Genomic DNA, 20091 nt, shown 5'->3' with positions numbered 1-20091 from the left:
GTAAGCTTGTCTGCATATTTAACATTACAATAGGTGTATTTACCATAATACTTAGCAGCCTTGACTTATTAAGGGTTAGGGGTTATATTTTATTGATCACAAGCTGGGGACGGGGAGAGGGGAGTGAAGAGAGATAAAAGGAGCCTTGAGGGGGACAAAAGAAGATGAAGAGATGGGTGGACATTGACAAAAAGAATGACAAGAGGGGGGAAGTAGGAGGGAAAGAAAAAGACAGCAGGTGGAGGAAAGTAGAATGAGAGATTGAGAAAGAAAGGATGGAAAGTTGAGAGGTAGATAATGAACAGAGGGGAAGGTAGGAGGAGAGGTCAAGATTGAGAAAGGGTGGGAGATGAAAGATGGGTGCGGAAGCAAAAATGCAGTGGAGGGAGGGAACAAAGAAAGAGAAGACTGTGCAGCAAAGAGAAGGATGATAGAGGAGGGGAACGTGTGTGACGAGATTCCTAGTCTGTAAAAATAAAGAAAGTGTGGATATTGGGCCATATGTATCAAAGGGATTTACACATTCTGTGTCAATGGACAAATGCTTTAGTACATATGGCCCATTGTGACCTTGGCACTATCTCAGATAACAAGCGACCCAGCAGTCTATGGGACTGATTTCAGGATGGGCTTTAAAATTGAATATTCAGACTTCTAGAAGTAGCTGTAAATCTGGAGAAAAATCCACCAATGGAATTTCCCTCATATAGGCATAGTAATGCAATTCACGTTCTACCGGTCGATTATTTTCCTCTTGCTCGTGTTGTTACCTCAGGTATTGGTTGGTTGGTCTGTTTGTTCTGGAATTTTTCTTGTTTGATTTTTCATATACCTAATCAGTGACGTTATTAAAAGTGGGTTTTTGAAGACGCACTGATCCTGCCCCTCCCAGATGCTATTACTACGCCAAAGGAATTGTTTGTACAGGGTACATTCTGATTTAGGCCACGCCCCTGCGCGTGTAAGCCACGCCCTTTGTTAGGTTGCCACGCCCCTTTCAGAGGCCTTCTCCAGCTGTTTTCACCCACTTAAAGCCCTGAGGCTATGTATTGCTTCAGCTCTTCTGTAAAATGGTTCTAATGGGGATGCTATGCCTGCTAAATATATAAAACATGCATACATAAATTACGTGTTAGTAAAATGAAATACTCAAAATGTATTCGTTTCTTCAAACACGGCTACGCATTTGTTCACAGACTCCTGAAGTAGGGTATTCGCTTAATGTATTACAAAGACGTAGACATTAGGTCCTTTTTTTGTTTATATGGTCAAGTGAAGGTATGGGCGGTCATAATGGATTGGAGGCTTCCTGTAGCGCAGTCGATAAAAGAACAGGCTTGAGCAGTATGGTTGCATGGAAGGAATGTTTGATGTTGCTAAAAACGCGACGTTATTACGTTGGAGTCAACCAGTACCAAGATGGCCGCTGCGTTCCGCAGCTTCAGCGTCTGGTGGTCGCCACGGAGACCGACTGTCACTGTGCGCAGCGGTCGCGACTTGATGACGTCACAAAATCCGTCTCCACGTCGCACTGTTAGGTGAAGATGGCGGAAGCTGAAGACGAGAGCAGCAAACCGCTGGTGAGGAGGTAGTGAGTGAGGAAGGGGGCAAGGTACCCACCAATGATATGCCCATGGTGCTTTGAGAGGGTGCAGGAAATCGGCCTGTAAGCGTTCTAATCCTGGTGTGTAAAAGAGTTGATGGAGGGCAGAGTCACCGTGGACCCCACCCAATAAATTGTGCCTGGGGATTGGGGTCAATTACGACTAGCCTGTCAAAATTGCAAGCCACTTCTGTAATGGGACACATATTCAAGTATTTTCCTCTCCTAGAAAGAGGACCCAAGTCCCTTAATGGTTATTCAGGCAAGAGCAGTGAGATCCCTTTCTTAGGCACTGAACAAGTTGTCTTTCCCGCAGTTATCCAAATCTGCTGCCCGCCTACAGCTTTTGGGTGAGTATTTTCCCTTCCCCCCAAAGTACTCCAACCCCACACCCCCGACATCTGTAGGACTCTTTAAGGCAGCTTGACATATCCAACTGTTTGTGGTTTCTCCTCTGTTCAATATGTGTTGTACAACATCAAAGTACAATATGGAGCTTCTGAAAGATAACCGATTTAGGGCTTGTAGCTCACAGAGGTATTAAATAAGAGGAGTCCAAAAAGGTTCTGACCAACATACTTATGTATTTTCATAATGGGAATAAAGGCTTGCAACGTCTCTGCCAAAGCTTTCTGGTTCATAACGGTTGTAGGTTATTACTGGAGTGTACATTGAAGTTTGGGTGGGGGTCTTGTGAGCTCCATCCACCTAGCCTTTGTTAGTTGTTGCGATGTAGTCTGTCTTTTGTTGTCTTGTCAGTTGTTAGACTTTATACTACCTGGCATAGCCATTTTTTTCGGAGAATGTAGGTGAGTGATTGTGCAAGTGGTCATAGTAAGATGAATAGCTGGCTGTAGCGGTGTTACTTTTCTGTAGCAAAAGTTGATGTTGAAAGGAAGATAAGGGTAACAAAAATAATGAGTTCTGGGGTAAATTTAGAGGCCGTTCACAGTATATACATAACATGCATTGACAAAAATGACAGGTCTCGACTGTGCAAGAGCTGTTGGCCTTGCCAATGTGTTTCAACAATGTGGTATACCATGTAGCTGCTGTTCATTATGGCTAAAAGGTAGTGGCGTAAAAGAGAGTGGAGTGTTGTAGAATGGAGTGGTGTAGAGTGGAGGAGGGTAATGTGTCATGGAGTGTCATAAAGTGGCCTAGAGTGATATTGAGTGGAGTTGCATAGTCTGTCATAGAGTGGAGGAAAGTCTCATAATAGAGCAGCTTAGAGTGAAGTAGTGTAGTGGCGTAGAATGGAGTGGCGTAGAGTGTAGTATGCCTTGTGTATTAGAGCACTAGTAATACAGACAACACATTTTCAGTTCAAATGACCATTACATTTCCACATATAGTTTACTGATAAAACTATACAGCACACAAATGCCCAGTACCCAGCAAGATTATGACATAAATCCTCTCACTTTGCACTTTGAGAAATTAAAGCAAACACCCGGATCCCTTGCATCCTTAAAATTTGACCTATATCTTTAAACAAACAGCAGATGTGACAAGATAACATTTATAGCCCTTTTTCACAGAAAGGGAGCACTTGTTGAAGGATACAGGGGGTTATGGTGAACAAGCTTTGCTCCACAGGAGAGATGAAGATATGCTGGACAGCCTAAAACAAATAAAGCCAGCAAATAGCCAGAAAATGTGAGTTACAAAGGCAGTGGTAAGCAGTGGATGGTATGCATTCTCAGGGAGGCTTTCAGAATGCCCCCAATAAGTCTTTTCACAACCAAACAGCTGTGCTGTCTGGTAGGACTCAACCTAAAAAGTAGTCAGACATTTTATTTGGCTGGGCCAGAGACAGACCCCAGTAATAAATTACATTTCAGAGGTTGTGAGTAGTTACACACCCACTAGCTAATAATCACTTGGAGCTGTGTGACACAAAATATTCACTTCACAAACCTAGTTGCTGATACTTATAAGTATCAATCTTGAAACGATAAGAGGCTGCTTGACCCCATGTGGATTACAACCAATGGCATATATTTTTCTATTGATCAACCTCTGCAGTGGGTGATTAAACCACTAAGTTATATGAGTGGAATTGAAACAAAAATGCATTGTCTTCAGGCTACACAGAACTCAACGTACGTAAGTCCATGCTTTAAAATGCTACGATCAAGAGTTGTGATCTGCAGGTAATACTTAGGTCTGCTCAACAGACTTTCAAAATACTGATGCCTCTTATCAACTTATATGAACATTTAATTGAAAAGGTGGTTCCAAGACATCATACATCGCAGACAGCACTTGTGCAATGGATGGGTTATAACCTCTAGGGTTCCACTGTAGTCAGAGACTGAGGTATACTTCTGCTACTGCTGACTGTGCTTAGTGTGTGTTCTTGTGACACAGACCAAGAATAACATCTTGTATAGACTTAAATGCATTCTACATTTTCTTACTTTTGGATACCTGGTCTGTGTGTAAGAGTAACCTACATTTCTGCTACTGGTGGGTGACCATGCATGTCTATTGTATTGTTACTGTGTTTGATGTTCTTGCTTGTGTGAGAGAAGCTGTATTGATGCTACCTTTGATGCTTGCTCTGTGTGCATATGCGAGAATTCATGCACTGATGCTGCCACTGCAGTTGTGTGTATCATAATTATAGTTTGTTTTTATTTAGTGCTTCACATTGCCTTGTGCAATTCTTAAGCACCTTAAATAACATGTTACTATTACTGTTTTTCAATTTGGAAGAAAGGAAGGCTGAGTCGCCCTTGCTAGGATTTGAACTTCTGATATTCAGTTCACACCATGCGGCAGCACACAGCGTTATCACTTGCAGAGGTACAAATAACATTAGACTATAAATACTCTTTTTCATGAGGACAGATTTAGTTGTTTGTCTGCCTCATGTAATAAAAAAATACATTGCAAGAACATACATGAGCGGCTTTGGGTTAGCCCCCTTCTTCCACTGGTCTGTTCAACAGTCTTTCACATTTTTGTTCTTCCCACCACAACCAATGGCATGTGTTGTTAATATCTTCTCTGTGAACAACAGCATTTTGTCTGATCACATGCTAACATTCCACTAAAAAGAAGTGCACTTAGTGGAGCACAATTTAACTTTGCCAATGCTCTTTTATCTTTCCAATTTTTTAATAATTTTTTTAGTCATCCATATGTACTTAAATTATGTCTTGGGGTTACCGAACTTAAAAGTCAATAGTACCTTTTATTTGCACTAATAAGAATCCTATTTCCCTGTGATGTATATTAGAATTAAAAAGGGGTTATTTATCTGTCCAAAGTATACTTGAAGTACACATACTGTTCAATTTAAAATTGTATCTAATAGTTTTTATGGTTATTTTTCATAAATGTAACCTTTTTATTGCAAGCAAATGGCTGCCATATTTAGGCAGCTGCATGTTCTCCTTTTCTCTTCTTTTTGTTTCATAGGCTTACAGTTACATTAAAAAAATAAAACAATGTGCAACCTTGTCACAGTAAGACATTTTAGCTTTGCCATTGCTTGTTTGATTCGTAAATAAAACAGCACCAAATGCAAAGAGAAAACACAGAACCTATTAAATACCCCACCTGAACATTAAGTAACTTTAGAGCTCTGACCTTACACTGGGCCTAGGTTGCATCCCTCCTCTGACCCGGTCTGTTCCTCTTACCGGGCTTATAAAAGCAAACTTTCTGGCTAGGTATAGAGGGTTCTCTCCTCCCCATGGACTTCACTGCCAGAAGTATGCGCATCATTCCCGTCTGCCTCCCTTCTGTGGTGATCTTCTTGTTGGGCCTTTTTTGTGTGCACAGGTCAGTCACTGACTGATTCACTCAGAGCAGTGACTGGTCTGCTGTGAGCAGCTATCGAATTGCTCTTCCCCCATATCACCTGAATCTTCTCATCTAAATCTTTCACATATCACTAAATGGGAACTGTAGAAGTCGTAGGGCTTGATAGGAGGGTGGGATAAGAAAGCATATAAGGGAGATGGACAAGGAGATTGACGACTTATCAGTATAGCTTCACTGGCTGCAGAAAACAAGCATTGGCAAAGCTAATAGACCTCACCTATGCAAAAGCTATTGGCTTTGGCAATGTGTTTTAGCTATATTGTACACCAGTGAGGCTGCTGTTCAGCATGGCTAAAGTAGAATGAAGTGAGGTGGATGGGTAGTGTGGAGTTGGGTAGATTGGAGTAGGGTAGATAGGGATAGAGCAGAGAGGATATCTTGGGGTAAATTGGAGAAAGGTAGAATGGGTGGATTATATTAGGTTAGATTGGAATGGAGTGTGTATAGATTGGGGTAGTTTTGGAGTATGGTAGATAAGGTTAGAAAGGAGTGGAGTGGGGTAAATTGGGAGAGTGAGGTAGATAGGGAAAGTGGGGTAGCTGGAGTGGTTTGAGATAGATTGGGATAAGGGCGGGTTAGATTGCAGTAGGGTGGAGTGGAGTAGATTGGAATGGAGTAGAATGGGTTAGATTGGAGTGGGATAGATCGGAGTGGGTTTTAGGAGTGGGGTATATTGGGTGGATTATAGTAGGGTAGATTGGAGTGGTAAATTGCAGTGGGATAGATTGAAGTGGGTAGATTGGAGAGGAGTAGAGTTGGATAGAGTGGTGTGGGGTAGGTTGGGTTAGACTGGGGTAGATTGATTGGAGTGGAGTGTGCGGTAAGTGGTGTGGGGTGGAGGGGCATTGAGTGTTGTGTAGTGAGTGGTAGATAGGAGTGGAGTCGAACAGAGTGTTGTAGAGTGTCTTAGAGTGGAGAGGCATAGAGTGGAGTGGTATAGAGTGGAAGGGCATAGTGTGGAGTAAAGTGGCGTAGTGTGCAGTACGCATAGTGTTATAGTGCACTGCCATTATAGACAACACATTTTCAATTGAAACGGCCATTATATTTGCACTGAAATACTATATTATCACATGCAGATGTTAATGTGTGCAAATATCATCATCTAGTGTATTTGTGGGTTTTGATCATCTTCAAATAATTGTTTCCACCACATTTCAGAATAAAAAAAATGTGCTTCATTTGTAATAATTCTGATGTATTCTGAAACACCAGCACAGTTAATTTTTTTGTTGTGTGCTATGAAAATAACCTTCTATAACCTCCCCTCACAGGGGTACTCAGCAGGGTTGTCAGATAAATTCTTTCACTTTGAAGTGAGAGAAAGAAAAGTAAACACCAAGCTCATAGGAAGACAGCCTGACATTTGACCTCTGTCTTTGAATGCACAGCAAGATAGGAACACAATCTAAAGACCTGTTTACAGAAAGCGGGTTTGTGGTATCGCGTCAAGAATTTTTAATTCTGTTAAGGACACGGAGACGAGGATTATGTTTTCTCTCTCTTTACTGTAAACTCACAGCAGCCAATGATACGTTTAAAACAGAAAAAACTATGTTTCCCAGGATTCCCAGTAGTCCAACACATTGTCCACTCATACATAGCCCTTGCATATAAATGTCACCATCTCCAGAGTCCTTCCTCTTTCTTTGCGGCAGTTGCAATCAAAAGTGTCCTCAACAAACGAACTGTGAACCAAACGAAGGAACCAAGGAACTTCAACCTCTGCAGCATCCAAGACCTGTTCTTTGTGTCTCATGCATTTTTATCCACATCTAGGAAAAAAAATATAAAGAATCTCATATTAAAGGCTTTTGGCATCAGAAAAAACAGGTGGGAAAATAAAACATGTCAATTCTTGACATCATGGTAGTAGTACAGTAGTCAACAACATACAGTAATCTATTTTATCTTATATAATCCAAAAAAGGGTGGGATAATCCTTGCCTCCGTGTCCTTAATAGAATTGCAAATTCTTGACGTGTTAGCTAGAAATTTCTTTATTCTATGTCAGGACCGGAGACTCCAGATTATGCTTGTTCAAAGCTGATCCACAATGACTGAAGCCACATCTACAATAGGTTTATGGTAAATAACTTTAAAAGAAGAATCAGATGACCAATCTGCCGCTGCCATAATGTCCTCCAAACGACAACAAAAGCCTTAGAAGCCATAGCTCCTCTGACAAAATGTGCTCCAAAATTAGAGGTTTCAATCCCTGCTTCATTCATCAACTATTTAACCAACCTGGCTAAGGTAGCAGAAGATACTGGACCAAAAGGTTTTTGTAGTGAGATAAGCAGTTGACCGTTGAGGTCTCGACGAACCTCCAGCGTAGAATCTTCATACACTTTTAAACATTTAACCACACACAATTTTTGATGATGAGGAAAAGCAGGATAAGAAATACATTTAGAATCAGTTTTTGTTCTTCTAGAAATGGTAAAGGATACTCCAAAAAGAGTAAATACTCTACCTGCCAAATCCAAAGCTCTTACATCCGAAACCTTTTGACACGAGATATGGCAAGGTAGAGTAGTAGGCTTTGCTGCTAATTGATTGCGAGAAAGGTCTTCGTTACATGGCCAAGCCTTAAAAAATCTTAATGCCACATCAGCATCCCAAAGAACAGATTATTTCGGCTTTGGAGATTAACCAAACTGATACCTCTTAATAGTTTACAAACTAGGGGGTGTTCTCCCACAGATTTACCATCAATATGAGGGTGTCCTGCGAATATCGCTGACCTAAAATTGTTGATTGTTCTATATGCGAAACCTTGTGTTGCTAATTCCAAAAGGAAATTCACAATTAAGCTAATATGTGCCCCCAGTGGATCGACACTCCTTTCACTACACCAACAGGTCCATCTTCGCCAAGAAGATTCATACCGTTTGTGAGTAGTAGGGGCCCTGGATTGGCAAAGGAAAAACAAAGCGTTGTCTGAAACTCCTGACACCTGCCAACGTTTCCTGAAATTCTCCATGCCATGAGGGACAATTGCCCGCCATTATTAAGGGATGTGGTAGTCCTGCTGGGTCTAGGAGCAGGGATGTATGATAAGGAGTTCGAATTGGAGGGGCGGATGATAGTTCCATAGCCACTGGGAACCATAGTTGAGCCTTGCAAAGCTGAGTCACCGGGACTAATTCCGCTGATTGCCTCTTCACATGAGAGAGTACTCTCGCCATCATGGAGAACGGGGGAAAAGCATATAATATCCCCCTCTCCCACGATAGCAGAAAAGCATCCGATCCCAGAGGGTCTGGCCTCCAACTGAAGAAACGAGGAAGTGGCATGTTCAGGCGTGAGGCAAAAAGATCGATCGAGCACGGCCCCTAAATCTGATTGAGATTGGAGAACCTCTGAGGATCTAGTCTCTAGTCGCTGCGTCCCTCAGGAAATGAGTTCCAGTCTGCAGTCAGGTTGGACTTGCCCAGAATGTAGTCCTCCAAAACTGATATTTGGTATTGGGACAATACTCCCAAAAGTCTTTGGCTATTGACACCAGCACTTGGGATCTGGTTCCCATCCCACCCCCCCCCCCCCCCCCCAACCAACCCCCCCAAGATTATTTATGTATCGTACTGCTGAAACATTGGCCATGCGGAGCAGAATGCAACAACTTGCTTTCTGGGGCGATAGTGACCGAATCGCAAACGATCCTGCCAAAAGCTCCAGACAATTGATATGCAGAGCTTTCTCCTAAGGGGTCCATCTCCCTCCGGTAGTCACTGAGCTGCAACGGGCTCCCCAGCCTCAAAGGCTGGCATCCAACTCTATTATCAATTCCGGGGTGGCTGAAAATATTGCTCTGCAATTGTGATACAGCCACCAAAAGATCTCCGCTTTGGCTTCCTCGGAAAGTTGTATCTGCTCTGAATACGTTAGACCCCTGCGAAGGTGTATGATCTTCAGGCGGTGCAATGCCCAATAATGGAGAGGGCCCAGAAAAAGTGCTTGAATGGAGGAGGCTAGCAGACCGACAAGGCAAGATAAAGTCCTCAGTTATATAGTCCGAGAGACAAGGGCTCTCCTCAACTCATTTTTTGATAGAAGCTTGCTTTGAAAGGAGTAACAGAAGTTGAGCTTTTACTGAATCTACTTGAAATCCTAAGAATTCTATATTCTGAGAAGGAATCAGGATCGACTTTCCTAGATTGATGAGGAAACCTAGGTCTTGGAGAAGATGGATTGTCCATGATAGATGCTGCATGAGAGTTTCCTTGGATTGGGCCATGATCAGGATGTCGTCTAGATAAATAATTAGACGAACACCTTTTCTCTGAAGGATAGGACCACTGGACGTAATGGTTTGGTAAAACACCAGGCGGTGGAATTTTACATCTGAGAACGGAATAACTCTCACCTGTTGTGGTGTTGCCTGACACGGAGGAACCGCCATGATTACTGCCTCTGGAACCCCTTGCCGTAACCTCTGAGTGTTCTGGAGGGATACAAATTTGATGTGGGATAGGAAGAGCCTCTTCCTCGTCGCCCATTTCCTCCTGAGGCCTATTTGAAACCTTGGCCCGGCGCTTGGCCTCTGAACCGCCTGGCCCTGACAAAAAGGCCCCCGCTAAACATCTTCTTCATGGATGACTGTGCTTTGTCCAAAGCAGAAAATGTGGCCACGTATTTTCCTAAATCCTTAACTAATTTGTCTCTGACCAGCATCTCATTCGCTAAAGAGCCTGCCTCTTTGGGGGCTAGTTCAGCTAATTTTGGATTGATCCTAATAAGGAAGGACCATCACCTTTCAGTGGAAACAGCGCAGTTTTCATTGCCAAGAAGGCATATAGCCCTCTGGGACCATTGCAAAACGGAGTCTGGGTCCAGTTGAGAGTTTCATTCTTTATTCTGCACAGCAAGTTCAAGGATTTTGGTAACGGTCCAGAAATGTCCAACAGTTTGTCCTGGCACCCTTTTCAGGCTCTATCTAAACCCTTCTTGGGATCCTTTGACATTTTTTTAATAAGGGTTGCCAGGTTAAGATCTAGTTCAGGAGTATCTGCGACCTTCCCTAGGAGTGACAGGCGAGGACATTCTGAGCGCAAGGTGTTACGTACGTCACGGTCCAAACTTTTCCGGATTCTATCCTAGACATAGTGAGCTACTTGGGTACAGGGAACCCACTCAGTGGAGCGCGGGTGAATAATGGCCTCTGGGTCAAAGGATAACATTTTTTGGGTTTGGTTTTCTTCCTCAACGGTGTGGGATTTGCGTTTGTGTTTTCCCGTGTGTTTAGGATCTTCTGTGTGTTGAGACGCAGAGGAAAGGGAAGAATCTGACTCTGCATCGTCCAAAATGTTGGCGGACGTTGTGGGAAGCGACCCAGAAGCTTCCAAGGAAGGAAAAAGGTCATATTCGTGGTCCTTAATCACCAAAGCCGCAATCTGTGCAAGAATGTCAGCCGATGCAGATAGACCTACTGAGGCTCTTTGGGCAAAGCCCACATCAGGTGCCAGGTCATCCCTGGATGTATTCACCTTAGGGAGTCTTCCCCACAATTCACGTTGGCCATATCTGAATAAAGGATGCGCAAAAGGTTTTAAAACCTTTATTAGAGCCTGATTCACTGAGACCTGTTCATGGGAGCCCAGGGCCTCAACCGGTCTTTCCTCCATACCATATTGCTGATTGACATCAGGATGGTCCTGATAGAAATCCTCTTCTTTGGCGTAGTATTCCATATTAATAAGAGGGCTGGAGGAGTTCAAAAGGGGTGGGGGGCACCCAGCAGGTAGAAAAAACACTTTAATCCCAATTGTTAGCTCTCACAAGGTAAATTGTGGAGGGAGCACCTGCGACCCCTAGGGCAAAGCCCTATCACATATTTGTTCCCATTTGGGCATTCAGGGACAGAGAATTTGGGGATTTCCAGCTGCATTGTGTTCCGAGATGCGTTAGAATCGGAATGTCTCGAAAAGCACATGCGCAGCTGGAAATGGACAGAGGATGAGGTCCTCTAACTTCCGGTTGCCTCCAGGAGCGCGTGAAGCGCTCCGAGTGTTCAGAGAAGCCCAGAGGGCCGGGAAAAATTATCGGCTTACCGATCACGCGATCACCCTGCAAATAGGTCACACACAAGTGGAAGCAAAAACGGACACAAGGCAAACCGGGTTACATCCCGTTCCCACTCCACGAGAGCTGCACAGAAAAAACACAATATGCATGAATATTAAGAGTTAAGTGGATTTTTTTTATCGCGTGCTGTGAGCAGCAATGAAAGAGGAAGGACTCTGGAGGTGGTGATATTTATATGCAAAAGTTATATATGATTGGACAATGTGTTGGACTACTGGGAATCCTGTGAAACTTAGTTTTTTCTGTTTTAAACGTTTCATTGGCTGCTGTGAGTTTACAGTAAAGAGAGAGAAAGCATAATCCGAAGCCTCCGGTCCTGACATAGAATGCAGTAAACAAGGTTTGGGCAACGGGAGTGACAAACTCAAGCTGGACAGCCTAAAACAAATAAAGACAGCAAATAGAAAGATAGAAAAACTGAGTTACAAACCAAAAAGCCAGTGGTAAGCAGTGGGTGAAATGCATTCCCACGGAAACTTTCTGAACATCCCCACGATTTCATTAGCAAACCAGAAAGCTGTGCTGTCTAGTAGACGTTTACTTAAAATGAATTATAAGCAGTTTTCAATTGAATCAGATGAAGATGTCAACTGCTGCGTGATGTGTACCCGCCTCTGAAAGTTGGTGCCTCAGGCATTGGCAAGCTCAACCATGCTAAAACACAGTTATGAATTCAGGATCCAAATCAATCTTGCCCACTCTATTGCCCACTTTGAAAAGAACAGGTATCTCAAGATTGAAGAGGTAAGATGGGAAGATAGACTTTTAAGAGAAATGGGTATGTATAAATACATCCCCATAAAAAAAAAAAAAAAACTTAACTGTACGCTTTGTTCATGGTCTAAAGCCTAAAACCACAGAGATTTTCTAGATATGGTAAATTGCACAAATATAATCCCTCAATGCATGCTCATGACATCATGCAGATGACACCTGAAGTGTCATCATCAATGACTACGCTACTAGAAGCAATTGTCACTTCGCCATTCACACCATCAATGACATTACTATTTTAAATGCACTTGTAAAGGGGAAGTACGTAGAGGGGACAGGAAATCAGTTAAACTCACTAGTAATGCACATCCTAATTTTATAGACAGTTGTGTAGCTATAGTACTGCTATAAACATGGATTTTAATGCAGCTCATACCTATACAAAAGGCTGAACTACCACAGTCGACAAACAAAACCAATGTAATCTTTTTTTTTTTATGTAGAATTTTCTATTGTGTTGACTTCACGTCTTGGGTGGCTGAGTGTTTTACAGAGAACAATGGCAAAATACAATCAACTAGTTATGAGCAGCGAATAGAGTACCCATAGGAATGAAGAGCCAAGTGCAGATAGTGGTGATACATAAAGATATCAGTAACTTTTTGTTAGAAGTCCTTAGCGGAGTTAATGATAATAGGTAATGCCCCAAACATTGATTATAGTGTAAATGTAGACTTTGGTTCCAGTGCCAGTGTCGTTATGTAGATTCTGGTGAAGCAGATTGCTTTTCCAGTGATAGCAAACAGGTATGGAAAAGACCAATTGTTTGTAGCTTCAGTGATGTAGGAGGGACATCATCTGGTTCGAAGGCTGCCACAGTTCTGTTCTTTAGCAGTTCTTAACTGTTTAGACGAAGTAAATGGAAGCCTTCAGTGAGTGCCCTTTTCAACACAATAGCTTTATTTCTTTTGTACAGTAGCTTTATTTCTAGTATGAGCAGGTGTGAAAAATATTAATTTATGCAACTTTAACGATGTTACTAATGATATAGTGAGTGTTCTCACAAGCATGGTTATCATTGATTTTTAGGTTGAGCATAGCAGCGCACAAGTGCTGCTTTTCCGACGTGTTGGTATCTATGTGGGCTTTTAACCACACCCATCACTATCACTCATTCGTAGGCTTGCCTTTCAAAAATCCTTTATCATTGGTAAATGCTTTACGTTTGTCCCTCCTTGGGGCAGTTTTGTTACAGCCTTGGCCATCAACCTTGTTACATGGATAAGTGCACGTTTGCTGATACGTTCCACCGCGCGCAAACTTCTTTTTCCTTTTGCGTCTCTCCTTCATGGTTATGCTCATGGCGGCCGGGGCACTGTGAATTGACTTGCTTATGTTAACTGTTTTACTTTACTTTTTTTTTTAATGTGGCAAGAAAACTCCAGTTATGAATTTACAACGCTAATAGCTCTAACTCGAGCAAATGCAAGATGCATTGCATTGCAAATGCTTTTTTTTTTTTTATGACGTATGTGACATTTATAATTTGTGAGCAGCACGTTTGTTTTGGGTTTTGGTTTGTAAACACATTTTTAAGTGAAGATTTTGCTAAAGGTATTTTTTGTTTCACTTTTTAGGTCGAACCTGCAAGCAGCGTGCATGCGCTGTTGCTTGGCGGCGTATTGTATCTAAAGAGAAACAAGTATTTGCAATGCAATGCATCTTGCATTGGCTCGAATTAGAGCTTTTAACGTTGTAAACTCCTATCCGGACTTTTCTTGCCACATAAATTGAAAATGAAAAGTAATACAGTTTCACATAAGGGAGCCGATTCCATGCGTCACGGCATCAGTGTGAAGCAGCACAGAAAAGGAAAAAGAAGTTCGCTCGCATTCAAACATATTGGTAAAAGTGCAATTAGCCATGTAACTGGGTCGATGTACAAGGCGGTAACTAAACCGCCCCAAGGAGGGCCAAATGTAAAGCATTTACCAACGAAAATAAAGGATTTTTGAAGGGCAAGCCCATGAACGAGTGATAGTGATGGGCGTGCAGTGGGTGTGGTTAAAAGCCCAGATACATACCAACACCTAGGAAAAGCAGCGCTTGTACGCTGCTATGCTCGACCTAAAAAGCTCTTAAGAAAAGGGGCTTTTAACCCACCCACAACGTACCATTCGTTGGTATCATAATCATTCTTCTTTGCCATCTTCTAATTTGGCAAGAAATGAAAGACGTCACTTCCGTCTGTGTGTCTCACAGTACAGATTAATGTCTTAATTTGTTTAGTCTGCTGGCCGCGCTGTCATTTAGATATTCTTTCTTCTTTCATGTGGAGGCAGCCATTCTTCTTTCCTCGGAAATGCTCCTTTGTGCTTCCATCCCATATACTCTTTCCTTCATTTTAGAAAGCACTCGCTCACCCACCCTTGCACGATACTCCACAGCAGTTCGGTGGAAACCCCTTTCAGGAACACGTGTATGACTCGGAATAGAGTTTGAGAGTGCCACCCCACAACTGCCCACTACTGTTGATGTTGAAAGAACAGGGTGTTTCCTTCCCTGTCAGCTAAATAAGAATAATTAGATTATGGGGAGGCTCCCTGTACTGCAGCCTCCGTTGAACAAAATAAGCATATTTAATAACATTGCATGTCCTGGTGTACTGCTCTGACAAGGAGCTCTTCCAAGTGATTTTCTCTCTTCGCACAAGTGCAGTGTTACACACCTCCACCACGCTCCACCTCGAAGCATGTGTCCAGTTAACACCAGATTGCTCCTGTGGCAGCCAGGGTTATTCATGCAATAGCAGTCACTCTGCAGAATGATCATTCAGTAGCCAGGAAACGGTAAAAGCTCACAGCTTCGGGACTGGAGAACCAGGTTCCATTCCCGCATCGGCGCTACATCCTCGGAGTCTGGCCTGATCACTTAAGCCCCCCCCCCCCACCCCCCCCCCCCCCCGTGCCTAAAAAGAAAAATGCAAAACGAAATTAACCGTGTCCTTGTGTAAAAGTAACTTGTGCTTATGTAAAGTGCTACAATCGGGACTGAGTTGGCGCTATATAAACTGCTGCACAAAATAAGGAGAGTTCACTATCGGTGTGAGTGAGCAAGGCTGTGTCTGAGAACAGGAAGCTCGACGCTCACCCTGCGCCAGGAAGCCATATGTAGAACTGTGACATCATTCTAATACAAATAATAAAACACAGCGCTCCTCACAGGCAAATGAAACCCACCCCCCCAATCATTAAATGCATATTTTATCATTTCAGGTGGGTAGGACTGGCTCCTGCATCCATGCCCCTGAGCCACTGACTCGCATGATATCAGTCACTCTTTCGAGATTACTGTTTACATTCTGAATGTATTTGTAACCTTTGTCCTTTCCCTGCACCCCGCAATTCTTCTCTGGCCCCACCGGTTTGGTATTTGCATGGGTGGGATTTGAGAAAGAAGTAATGCCTTAGCACCATGACAGCCGACTTTTGAACTGGGGTTAAAGTCCCAGCATCCACTCAACATCCTATGATTTTGAGTACATCAGTTTATCTTCCTGTGCCTGGCCTTCTGTAATGTAACTGTGGTGGGTCATGTAAACTAAAGGTCATGTAAAATGCTGATGTAAAATGCTCCAATGCCCTTGCTCTGAGTTTGCGCTTTATAAACACTGCAAAAAAAAAAATGGACAAACCAGTAGGTCTTGCCTATACAATATTTATTGGCTTTGTAAATGTTTTTTAGCCATGTTGTACATCATGGCTAAACGTTTGAACTAAGTGCTATGATTTGGGCAACGCAGGCCGCTATATAGTGCCTTTTTGTCTTTATTTTTTTTACTTTCAACCAGGCTGCACAGCAGCCACGCAGCTGTATACCATGGCAAAGAAAACATTTTTCCGGACTTTAACCATGCTTCAAAGCTGCTGCGCTTCTGTAGAACATGGCTAAAAATCATTGACAAAGCCAAAAGATCTCACATAGGTGAGACCTATTGTCTTTGCCAATGATTGTTTAATGTATGAGCCAAGTAAAGAAACAGCACTCCCTTTTAACATTCTTAGTAGCTTTTTTGAATTTATTATGATATAGGTCTGGGCACAAGGTATGCACTTTGACTATGCCCTGCATCCTCTCCTGTTGGTGCCATAACTCACTGTGCACATTCATTGGCGGTGCTTAGTGGATTCTGGTCACACAATGTGGTCAACTCTCCTTGTACCTAGTCCTCCCAACCCCGAAGCTCAGTGGACAGAAACCTCTAGCTATGTGCAGCATGGGCTGGGTTAGGTCTTCGGCTGGCAAGCACCTAGACCCTCATACACTACATCCGATGGAGACTGACTTCTGTGTTCCCAGTAGGCTTTGGATACCTGGCATGTGCTGGTTGAGCTTTTGGAGCAGCTGACAGCTTCATAAATACTCCACGTGATGATTTGGCACGTGAGGTCATATGGATAAACAGGGGTTGGGAAAAGCAGTGAGAAATGCAGATTTTGCCCTAGAAGTTTCTGTTGCTGCATGAAAAGGCTGATGCCAAGAGCTGGTGAAACTCTAGAAGAATCACGCTCCGAGATCCTGCCCTGAGACCAATACATGGGTGATATTGTGGCAACTATCCAGCCAGTGCCACCTGTACGAGTGGCCACCGTCACTGCCATCTTGCTGACATCTCTGCACTCCAGTAAGAGTATAGTGTAATCATGCTTAATAGTGTACTACTATGAAACAATTTTGCATTGAAAGCTGGTGCAATACAAATAGAAACTGATTCTCCTCAAACCTCAGTAGCCTTTTTAGAGTATATAACATCTGTTTTGTGTAAAACATCAAAACACACTCTAAACTGGCAAATGACTGCTGATGTGGTGGTGGCTAAGGACGCCAAGGGTTCTGGTCTCTAACGAGCTTAGAAACGTGATGCCAGTGCCTTTAGAGTGCCTCTATTCTCTACTGAAGCAATACATATTTTACAACCTAGTGTTAATGACTTGACAAAAACAACAGAACAAGTACAGTCTTTCCAATGATTAAACCTTGGAAACCAATTTACAAATATAACATTATCTATACTAAGCAAGTATTCTGACTTTGGCATCTCGAGCCGTAAAAAAGTTGAAGGATACTGGAAAACGGGGAACCTGTTCCCATGGTTAGGAAGAGCAACAGAACTGACTGAAAGTGTTAACATCCCATTTGATTGTTCGATTTGGAGGCAGGACCAATTCCAAGTAGATCCTAAATAAATAGGAGGAATTAATTAGTACGAAAGAGCCTCCCAGAAAATCAGGCAAGGATCACACCGACCTTTGCACCACGAGCCGCTGAATCCTTGAATGTTAGCTTGTGTTCTTGGCCTCTAACACCAAGAAGCTTACTCAGCCGTGAGCTAGTCTTAGTGTTTAAAGAATAGCGACGGGTCTTGTTTGTTTGATCCAGATTTGGTATCAGTGGTTGAATACATGACTACTTAATGTGTTTTTTTTTTCCTTTCTAGTTTGCAGGGCTCGCCGATGTCTCCATATCAGAAGACATACCTGTGGAGGGGGAGATCACAGTACCCATGGGATCCCAGTCCCAAGAGGAAGACTACTCTACGTTAGATGAACCTGTTAAAGACACTATTGTAAGTGGCTATGACATAGTTGTAGTAGTAGAGTATGTAGAATTAAACTATGTACTTAGTAGTAACAATAGTTTGCAGCTTGAAAGTTTTCTACATTCACATGTTGTGCACTAGTCCACCATCTAATGGTTGAGTGTAGGTTTTGTCTTATTTAAAAGTTTTACAGCTGTAAATGGAACCAAGAAAGTCTGCTTTGACATAAGGCGCAAAACCCCCGTACATGACAACCATCTGGAGATTCTTTCCCCTTTCTCTTCAATGGCGCCCCTTCAGGATTAGTTCTATATTTTAGTTTTGCCCTGCACTTCACCCCTACGTGGAAAGGTGAGCAAGTCACTAGTGAGTCTGGAAGTCTTCCAAGTGTCAAAGATGTTTTACAGGTAAATCACTAATTTCTTTTGCCAAGAGAACCTATTCTAAAGTCAAATTTACAGTTATAGAGGAGGGCTTTAAGATTGGATAGCAGCAAACAAAGTTTTTGAAACCGTTTTTCCTGTGTATGCTTCTTTCTTTGGTTGCAACAAATGGTTGAATTCATCTCAACCATTAGCGATCACTCAGCCACAATCCAGTCCATCGATTCTTAGCCTCTCCCAACCCACCCGTCACCCACCATGCCACACTAGACATAGTCCTTGGTTTTGTAGCTACACATTAGTGTTGTGCAAACATTTATACAGATAACCAAGTTGGCTGCTGCACAGATGACCTGTGGTGGTAGTTTCCCTACATTGTGGAGTAAATCTAGAGAAAGAGCTACAAAGAATTGCTTATAGAGTCGATATTCTTTCAAGTACCATGTCAATATACATATTAGAGACTATAATTTTGTATGTCATAAGCAATAACAACTCTACAATACATGATTTAGGCTACACAACAGACTACAGAACTTGATACAATTTTTTATCAACAAAATATACATTTATTAAATTCATTTACAGAATAAGAAATTCATAAAACCAAATACAAAGAAGCAATAGCATATACCTAACTCGATCATTCCTCATTCACCCCACACTAAATCAGAAAAAGTAAAAAATACAAAAGTTACAAATCCAATTGACTAAAGAAGTCCTAATCTAATACAATGAGAATAAAGACAAGAATACCTTCAAAACAATACATTGTTATATCGTATATAAGAACTTTTATTGATACGAATCTAACAGTGTTGATACTACAATCTTATACTTTGATACAGTACCGATCTATAACTCAGAGGAATGTTAATAATACTATAATCTCAAATGAGATACAGTAGGAACCAATCGCCAAGTGATGATAATACTATAATCTCAAATGAGATACAGTAGGAACCAATCGCCTACGCGCGTTTCGGTATTCCTCTATTATTGAGGCCACCTTCTTCAGGGCAGTTCCCAAAGTAGTAGTGATTGTTTCTTGTGCCATATTCTAGATGTATAACAAACGCCTACGCGATATCTATTACAGAAAAACATATATACATAAGAATTATAGTCTGGAATTTTTTTAATTTAGATCTTCATGTTAGTACTTAGAGACCCAAAGTTGGTCTCTAATTATAGAGTATTAGCATTTAATGAGATACCGGACACCAGAGATGTGCAAACCATATGTGCTGAGCAGAGTAATACCGAAGGAATGGTTGCTGGCATGCACCTACAAAGATATTTAAAGAATTCGAAGAATGAAAGCATAAGAGTAATTAATAGAGAATAAATGGAATAATAGAATTGTTGTATAAAACATCCAAACATCAAGATGGTTTCTTTTCCTTATTCCAAAATTGTGAAGGGTACACCAGTGCGCTCTGTGTGGTTAGTGACACCAAAATATTATTTTTAATTTTATATATGTAGTACCTGTTATATGGATCTAGGGTAGTTACTTATATAGAGATGTTCCATTTTCTCATATGCTAGAGAGAATATCCTTTGCTGTCAATAAAGGTTAACCATTCTGGTAAAGAAAGAGACTTGAGTGAATACTCGAACGTTCAAGATTCGAATAAAAGAGAAGCTAAACTACACTAGAGTCAATTATGTATTTTAAATAAACTGAAATAAGTAAGAAATACCTGCATAGAAACAGCTGGTAGTCGCCTAAGGTCCAAGTGGGGAGTATTGATAAGATGTTCTATTTGGAAGTCTTCAAATTGACCTCGTATTCGTACTGATCTTTGTGAGAGAACAAAAACGTACTAAGTCCGGTGGAAAAACTGTTTCAATATAGGTTCAGA

At 41.9% G+C, this 20091-nt stretch overlaps 1 protein-coding gene across 1 annotated transcript in view; it reads left to right on the top strand.

Annotated features, from left to right (window-relative positions):
* Nucleotides 1-1471: 1471 nt before the first annotated feature.
* YIPF6 (Yip1 domain family member 6) overlaps nt 1472-20091 on the top strand; it is a 52240-nt gene continuing 33620 nt past the window's right edge. The window contains exons 1-2 of the mRNA XM_069210153.1: nt 1472-1580; nt 17739-17867. Coding sequence (XP_069066254.1) covers nt 1545-1580; nt 17739-17867 — 165 coding nt within the window. The 5' untranslated portion in view covers nt 1472-1544. The remainder of the gene's footprint in view (nt 1581-17738; nt 17868-20091) is intronic.

The sequence above is a fragment of the Pleurodeles waltl genome, chromosome 2_1 (assembly GCF_031143425.1).
Source record: "Pleurodeles waltl isolate 20211129_DDA chromosome 2_1, aPleWal1.hap1.20221129, whole genome shotgun sequence".
Lineage (NCBI taxonomy): Eukaryota > Metazoa > Chordata > Amphibia > Caudata > Salamandridae > Pleurodeles > Pleurodeles waltl.
This window is presented reverse-complemented; position numbering and strand designations above follow the sequence as displayed.